This window comes from Diadema setosum, chromosome 1, assembly GCF_964275005.1.
Source record: "Diadema setosum chromosome 1, eeDiaSeto1, whole genome shotgun sequence".
In the NCBI taxonomy this organism is placed as follows: Eukaryota; Metazoa; Echinodermata; class Echinoidea; order Diadematoida; family Diadematidae; genus Diadema; species Diadema setosum.
The window spans coordinates 47,186,861-47,196,448 of record NC_092685.1 but is presented as its reverse complement, the minus strand read 5'-3'; the positions used below and the strand labels follow the sequence as shown (position 1 = coordinate 47,196,448).

Here is a 9,588-nt window from a genome sequence, read left to right as displayed (position 1 = left end):
AAACGTGTCATCCCTCACGACTGAATCTTCCATGAAAGAAAGAGAGAGAGAGAGAGAAAGGGGGGGGGGGGGGAGTGAGAGAGCGAAATACACTCTGCATGCGTACGCCTACCTTTTATATAATGTCTGCATACACACATGAATGCAATTAATTTCATTGCATACGTGCAGTTATTTACTTTAAGAGGAACAGAAAATTGCACAGTCACGTGTTTGTACTTTTAACAACGAAAAAAGGAGAAAAAGACGCTGCTTCGTTTCAGAAAAAAAAAAGAGCGTAGTAGGAGGAATGGGAAAAAGAAAATGAAATATTGATTTCTTCTTGTAAAGAATGTTTAATATTCATGACGAACGCAAGGTTACCAAGAGTTTATTAACAATAGATATTACGCGTCGCATTCAAGTACCGTCGAAGGGCTTGGGGTTTCTTGTCTCAAATTCCTGTTCCCATCAGAAAAAAAAAAACCAACAACTTTCGTCAGTCAGCGATACAGTTGCAGTATAATATGAATTAATCCCAAAAGTTTATACCTTTGTTTTGCGTCATTAATGGGTCCTTCCAAACACAGACATAGAGAAAATTAAGAAGATTATGTTTCCTTTTACATGAAGAACAATGTGAAACAACAAGAAAATAATCATTCCGACTAAATACAAGTAAGGGGATTGAAAACGACTAGAAACGTGCAGTTGTTAAAAAAAAAAAACCCAACCCATTCTCTCAAGGCATCTTCCAGCAAATGTAGCTGGAAAGGTACAGGTGTGCGATTCCATAATTGATACGATTAACATGCTACTTGGAACTGTTGTTCTTGGAAAACATTTCAACAGCGTGGTAGCTATGATTATAATCTTTTGTTTGTATTTTGCTGGACATCCTTGAATGGAATAACAAATCGTTATGACCATGAGGACGTCGTCTTGAGAAGTCCTTGTGGAATATGCTCTCGTGTGACTATGTGTGTGACTGTGTGTGTGAGTGTGTGTGTGAGAGAGAGAGAGAGAGTGTGTGTGTGTGTGTTTGATACAACATCGCGTGATTCAGTTTATGGTATATCAACGTGCGGTGTGTGTGCTGGAGATATGGGGGGGGGGGGGCCAAGTGACGCATGGTCTCTCTCCCTGCGAAATCAGTCATTTCGTTGACGAAATGATCATTCGTAACGAAATACAGTCATTTCGTAATGAAATGTTGTAATTTCTTTACGAAATGAACTTTTTGTCAACGAAATGATAATTCGTAACGAAATACAGTCATTTCGTAACGAAATGTTGTCATTTCTTTACGGAATTAACATTTCGTAACGAAATGACTGTATTTCGACACTTGGCGCCCCATATGGAGAGGCATGTGTATGCTTACTGCCCATACCACTATGTGATGCGGTTGCTAGGTATTTTGCTTCACGCTGCCAGGGGCCTGGTATATACAACGATAGCCCGGCAGGTGTGTAGATATGGTTTTCACGAGACGCATACTTATCATGATTCGTCTGCACACCACTGTCTGAAAGCCAAATGAAAAGATAGTGTCAGCTCTCTATTCGACGGGGCGGAAATACGTATATGCCTGTCCGCCGTCATTTCGTGTTATGTGTAAGTGTGTTCGTTCCTGGGGAAACCACTTGTTACGGAGGTTAACTTGGCCTAGCGAACCATCATAACCACCAAAATACCCAGACTCTCAAACAAGGTGTTTGGTCGATCTCGGTCATCTTGTCGAACTCTTTATTTACATATTCCTCCGCGGAACAATCAAGTGCCCAGAAATGACAATACAATGTACCTGTATCCATAACACTTCCCCCCTAAAAGAGTGCATTCAACGTTTTAACACAAATGGACTCTATGTACGTTGGCACAATATTTTGGAACAGCATTGTACATTCCTCTTCCAATTCACACTTATAACTCCATGAATTTACCATGGTTGCATCATTATAAGAACACATAAACGAAGTATGCTATGGCTACTAGTATATCATTATCACAACCTGTGATAAAACATGTATGACTTTAGTACCATTCAACGTGTACCAAACTAACACTCTCGTGAGTTATACTGCTGCTTGTGAGTTACAGCATACTGGAATTGCATGTAGTTGTGCAACACTGAATACTGCAATGTTAACTTTCTCAACACCTTAACCTTTATGCAATCATGTCATGCATACAGCACAAACAATACACTTGTACCAAAATCATGTGGTTTCCTCGTTAGAACACACATGCAACATGTCAATTCTTACACTGTCATTATTAAATGATTAACCTGTGTACAACGATTATAAAACACGTCATCTCTTCCACAAGCAACTGCATAAAATCCAACTGTTGTAATCATATACATCATATTACCTACAACCAAAACATCATATTCCATGATATGCGACTTACATATACCTGTACACGTTGTGTCAGCATCTATTGAAACGTTTAAACACCAACAAATGTCATATATCCTACTTATGTGTCTGAAAACTTTCCTGTCAACATACAAAACACCAAGAGTATGACCTGCCTGACAAAACATCAAATGAACCTGAATGAGATATACTTGATGACAACCTGTGTGTACACCTAAACTTAATAAGTGAGTGTATACCTGCCTGTATACATCCTGGTATAACACAGTTCGCTTAAATACATGCCTGTTGGTATGTTGGATCAACTGTGAAATACTGAATACCTTCGCCAAGGCAATGATTGAGGTATAATAATGAGCAAAAGCTTTGTACATGTATAACTATATAATTTCTGTACCTAATACAGTATACATGCTAATTAAATCCAAAAAGCAACATCCAATAAACTTAGGGTGTATGCCACAACAAATTTAACCAATACCTGTACATGTACAAGTATGAAACTTCAAGTACCTGAACTGTACCTACATTACTCGATACACCACATTCTCTATACAAACAGCGACACTACCTGTTTGAAATCAATTTACCAACAACTCACATTCTTGACAATTGTTGATGGCTAGCATAACTTAAAACAGCCTTCATAGTGTCTTCTTTTGTTGAGTGACTCAAAGCACAAATATAGCTTGCTGTGTTTTCTTATTAACACAAACATGTCTGAAGATACTTCCTTGTTGTTATTTACACATTCAAAGTGCCATTCATGCTGTTGGCATCACAATTATAGTGTATGCAAAATGCATACATGTACCACTCGTACATATACATGATGTACACACACTGTCCTGTGTACTTGCAAAACAAATTACACCTGTTTAAAGTGTTGCAAACATAAAATACATTTGCACAAATGTTGCATCTGGCAACAAGACAAAATATTGAGATGTCTCAATTAAGCACGAGAAAGGGCGTCTGCGACAATGTTTTCCTTTCCGCGAATGTGCTTAATGTCAAGGTTATACTCCTGTAGGATTAAACTCCATCGCAGCAGTCTCTGGTTTTTGTTTCTCATTCTGTTGACGAATGTCAGTGGGTTGTGATCAGTCCACACAACAACGGGTTGAGTTGTGCTGCCCACGTAGACATCAAAATGGCTGAGCGAAAGAATTAACGCTAGGGTCTCCTTCTCAACGGTAGAATACTTCCGCTGGTGCGCGTTGAACTTCTTTGAGAAGTAGCAGACCGGTCTGTCCACTCCATTGTCATCAGCTTGCATCAGCACGGCGCCTGCTCCGACATCGCTTGCATCGACAGCTAGGCTGAAGCCTTTCTTGAAGTCCGGCGCTGCCAATACAGGACCACTCGACAGGATTGCCTTCACTTGGTCGAAGGCAGACTGGCATGCTGCTGACCACTGGAACTTCACATTCTTCCGCAGGAGATCAGTCAAGGGCGCCACAACATCCGAGAAGTTATGGCAGAAGCGACGGTAGTATCCGGCCATGCCGATGAATCTCATCAGCTCCTTCCTCGTCTTGGGAACAGGGACATCTTGGACTGCTTGGACTTTAGCCGCTGCGGGACGAACTCGACCATGACCAACGACGTGACCAAGAAACTGCACTTCACTATGCCCAAACTCACTTTTCACCAGGTTAACTGTGAGACTGGCCGCCGACAACCGCTTGAACAACTCCTTCACCGTTCTCACATGGTCATCCCAAGAATCGCTGTAAACCACCACATCATCGATGTATACCTCACAGCCATCCAATCCACAAATCAACTCATTCATCATGCGTTGGAATGTAGCCGGGGCGTTTTTCATCCCAAACGGCATCACGGTATACTGGAAAAGGCCCTTTGAAGTTACAAACGCAGAAATCTCCTTTGCTCTCTGTGTTAAAGGTATCTGCCAATACCCTTTCAGTAGGTCAAACTTGCTTACATAGCTCGCTTTTCCAATACGATCGATGCAGTCATCAACTCTTGGAATAGGGAAGCAGTCCGATTTGGTACATGAATTCACCTTCCTATAATCCGTGCAAAAGCGATATGAGCCATCCGGCTTGGGAACTAATACACATGGTGAACTCCATGCACTAGTGCTTGGCTCTACAATGTTATGTTCTAACATGTACTCCACCTCACTCTGCAAGTGTTGCATCTTCTCTGGGTTAGCACGATAAGGGTGCTGCTTGATGGGATCTGTCTCCCCAACATCCACATCATGTTGCACCACACTTGTGCGACCAGGAACATCTGAAAACAACTCCGGAAAATCTGCAATGATCTGTTTCACATCATCTCTCTCACCATGGGACAAATGACCCAATTTCCTGTCAAGATCACAAAGTGCATCCGAGTTCTTAAGCTTCACACTTGAACACTTCCTTTCTAGTTCAGCACATTGATCATCTGTTGTGTGATTCAACTCTTCTCCAACCACACACATGAATGGCTTCACACTCTCACCTGCACTTCTCTCAACATCAGTTTCATCTACAGGCTGAGACTCATCTCCTACCTCATGTGATTTTGACGCTGCGTTTCTACTTACTTCTACATCATCCATCTGACAGAAGAAACTCCCTTCTAGACCGATATCCCCTGGACTAGCCTTCATTTCAGACTCCTCTGATTTTCTAGACATGGAACGTGTGACTACACAAGCTGGGAAAACTTCAGGGAATTCCTGAACCAATGCAGCTGTCTCATTTCCTTCTTTATCCAAAGGGACTGCACTGACCACTGGAATAGTCACTTTGTCTCCTGCAAGATCATTGCCTAATATCAATGCTACACCATCCATAGGAAGTGACTTCCTAACACCAAGGCTCACCCTTCCTGAAACTAGGCCTGACTGCAAATCGACTGTGTGAAGAGGGGCTTCAACGTAACCTCCTTCTACTCCTTGTAACAGTACACTTGTGCCTGTGGACGACGTTTGCCCAAAAGGTAAAACACTGTCAAGAATCAATGACTGGGATGCACCAGTATCTCGCAGGATGGTAACCTTTCTAGCTTCATCACACCCTACCAATGACACATAGCCTACAGAAGTGAATGGTTCATACTGAGACTTAATCTTGTCTTGATCAGCTGACTTAATCACACTCTGAACTTGTTCACACCTATCACCTGTCGATTCAACCGAACGACTCACCAATCCATTGGGATGAGACTTCTTTTCTTTGTCTTTTTCCTGTTTTTTCTTGTTCAGAATGGGACAAGTAGACTTCACATGCCCTGGTTGCCTACAATGGAAACACACAATAGGCTTCTCAGTAATCCTACCCTTCTTGTCAGTCTCATTTTCTACCACTAGACCAACCTTCACATCTGTCTTACTGCTAGAATTTGTCTTGCCAACACTTTGACGACTTGGAGCTGCATATTTGCTTCCTACATACCTGTTTCCATGACTACGGGACAGAGTATACTCGTCAGCCATTGTACTAGCTACCAACAAAGTTTTCGCTTTTTGTTCCTCGATATGCGAACGCACCTCTTGAGGTAGCGAACTCTTAAACTCCTCTAGTAGCACAAGCTCCCGCAAATCATCAACAGTAGCCACGCCTACTGATTGCAGCCAACGAGTGAAGGCAATTTCCTTCACTTTTGCAAATTCTCTGAATGACTGTGAATCTAGTTTTCTACTATTCCTGAATTTCTGTCTGTACGCTTCAGGAACCAAGGCGTACGCGTTCATGATTGCCTTTTTTACTGTTGCGTAATGCTGAGCCTCTTCGCGCGACAGTGAAGCATAAGCATCACATGCCTTTCCCTTTAACTTAGTCTGCAAGAGATGAGGCCATTTTTCTTTCGGCCACTCCATGCTATCCGCCACCTGTTCGAAGTGCAGGAAATATCTATCCACATCTCCTTCATCGAACTCAGGGACCATTCTGACATTTTTGGCGATATCAAAATGCCCACCACTGACGCTTACACCATACTCTCTCTCACCGACTTGACGAGCCCTTTCTAGAGAAACCCTCTCTCTCTCTAACTCAATTCTCGCTTTCTCAAGTTCAAGCTCTTTCAGACGTACTTCTACACTCCCTTGCACATCACCAGGGGGACTACCTGATAAGTTACGCAATGCCTGGAGGGGAAATACTTCTTCATCTACAAGAAATTTGATTGTGTGCTGTGTAATCTCTGACTTTTTCATTGTACTCTTCACAGCAGGAACCTTGTAGTTTTCTGCAACACGCAACAAATCAACCTTTTTCAAGGTTAGCAACTCCTCAACTGTGGGTGAATCCACAAACTTCTCAATGGAAAACTCTTGATCTTTCTCCATTCTGCACCAGTAATGTACAATTAGTAGTGCTACAAAAAAACCTGACTATCACCAGCCAGCCAGCTGAAAAACTCTTTTCAACTGAAGAAAACCAGTCGCACTATAAACAATGACCCGTATGCTATACCACACACGACCCGACTGGGAATAACCCGTATGCTACACCACATACGAACCGACTTAAAATAACCCGTGTGCTCAACCACACACGAACAACAATGGCATTACCTGTGTGCTAAACCACACACAAACCACCGTGGAATAACCCGTGTGCTATACCACACACGAACCACCGTGAAATCACCTGTATGCTAAACCACATACAGCTGTACAAACCGCCGTGGAATAACCCGTATGCTTAACCACATACGAACCGCCGTAGAATGACCGTATGCTGAACCACACACGAACCACCACGTACGGGACCAACGACCAACGTTTGACCAACGTTTCCACGCAAACACTACACACGCGCAGCGTATAACTGGACTAAACCATCCTCAACACTACGCACGTGCCAAATTAACCCTTTCGATCCCGAAAGAAAAACGAACGTGTGCTTCCCTCACGCAGACACAGAAAGACGACCGATTTACATCAAAATGTATAACATATCACTCCGCGTCCACACACACACTACGTACACTACGCCATAAACGCATCATGCTTTCTATAATCGTAACACCTGCACATACAGTAAACTGTAACAATCACGATGCAAACTACATACAGTACTGTACGTAGTTGCGCGACGCGACGTAAACTGTATCGCGATCGCCCATGTCCACGACATAGCATAGAGTGCTACACCACGCTACTCACCGAAATTCATCGGCCAAGCGAGAACGAAAAAACACTCCTGGGATCATATCAAGCCCGACCAAATCACCTAAGTCCGCAGAAACCCTGCCGAACTCCCGGACGTGCCCCCAATTTGTTACGGAGGTTAACTTGGCCTAGCGAACCATCATAACCACCAAAATACCCAGACTCTCAAACAAGGTGTTTGGTCGATCTCGGTCATCTTGTCGAACTCTTTATTTACATATTCCTCCGCGGAACAATCAAGTGCCCAGAAATGACAATACAATGTACCTGTATCCATAACACACTGCAGCACTGTATTGTGCTTGACACATTTGGACTTGCGGGAGTTCAATAATTCAAATACAGCAACGGACCCGAGTTTAATTTGAATAGGCTATTTCAAGGACAAAATCTCTACCTCCCCCTCCTCCCCCCCCCCAAAAAAAAAACAAAACAAAAACAAAAACAAAAACAAACAAACAAAATAAAACATGTTGGTGATCTTTGAGTTTATTTAAAAGAATAATTGTGTGAAACAAGCCATCGATATCATGGTTTCCACACTGTCGCTGCAACCGAATTCATCAACAGTCATTCTAAGTGTCAATATCAAGAATCAACTTTATGGTATTATACAATTAATGATTTCATACGTTTCTCGTTAATAACTGTATCACGGAAACACAATTTCCCGTCATGACTAAAAGTCACCAGGCCCAGGAACAATGAAATCTGAAATAAGTACCATCGATTATTCGGCCCCTATACGTAGCACTGAATCCGGTGAAACACAATGGAAAAACGAATCACATTTTCCCCTGCCTTCATATTTCATGGAAAGTTATATGGCAGGGATGTGTGTTCCACACAAATAGATTGACCTTTAACCTTGCTTCCTGTCAGCCGACGTGTTTCCTGAACACCTGTGGAGAACAGAGCGGTAGTATTCATCTCATATAGTAGGCTGACACCGGTCATCTTCTCTCGTCTGTCTACCAGCTTTCGGAGTACACCCCAGTTGGATATGATTTATGAAGTATTAGCTAGAAATAGGAACTTTCTTTCAAACCATTTATTTTGCACTCTGATTCTGAAATGATCTCAGCTTGACAATAAGAAGAATTCAGTGACTCATGGAAGTATAGGTCTATAGAATTAAAATCATATAATCACTTTTCTTTCAGGAAACTGCATAGAGTATACATAATAGGGTGGGAGAAGAACACGTATTGATGCAACATTAACACACTGAAACCATGAACAGAACGTATTCTCATTCATACCTCTCATTCTCCCTACAGAACAATGCAGAATGCAATCGAAATAAAAAAAAATATGACAGTCACGACAGTGTTAATTCCTATTCAAAACTATTTTCTACATGGTGTTAATCCAAAATCGGTAATTTGATTAATTCAAAATGACTATACGCCTGTACTAATATCTCAAAGCAACACAGAAGTTTCATAAATGGTTGACATGTAAAGAATAAGGAAATTTCTATTTCTTTAATGTAACATTGTACATTGTACGTGGGTCGCAAGCACGTGCGTTATGTACAACTACATGAGGTAATGATGTGATCTTACTCGTAATTGTCTTCTTCCAAGGTTTGCAAAAAAAAAAACAACGATCAAAGTAACATTTTTGATTGATAATCTACAACCTCTTCCATCCACCAAGGTGTCATCACATGATTATGTGTTTTTGTAATAATATTATATGGCCTGCGCCACGTTTGAAAAAATGGGGGGGGGCACTTTCGGGCTTCATGAGCTAACAAGCAAAAAAAAAAAGAAAAGAAAAAAAAAAGAAAGAAAAAAAAAGGCCTTCAGCGCAATATCGGGTGCCACTTCCGGGTTTCTCCAGCTCGCCGGCCCTAATATAACTGTTTCTTGTATGCACTTTAAACTTTATGGTTAGAGGTATAAAGACATTCAAGGGGGCGCTGTTGAATGGTGCGATAATCGCTTCAAACTTCATTATGAACATTGATAATTTAACAAGCCAGTCAGCTATATCAATCAATAATTTAGTGCAAAATCATTCATAGGTATGGCATCTTACCTGCATGTCTGACTGGACCGATCTTATCGATCTTAG

The 9,588-nt window shown here is 41.7% G+C and overlaps 1 protein-coding gene across 1 annotated transcript; it reads right to left on the bottom strand.

Annotated features, from left to right (window-relative positions):
* Positions 1–3,321: 3,321 nt before the first annotated feature.
* On the bottom strand, positions 3,322–6,678 carry LOC140242130 (uncharacterized). The gene has a single exon (XM_072321929.1). The coding sequence runs from the start codon at positions 6,676–6,678 to the stop codon at positions 3,322–3,324; it is 3,357 nt and encodes a 1,118-aa protein (XP_072178030.1).
* Positions 6,679–9,588: the final 2,910 nt, after the last annotated feature.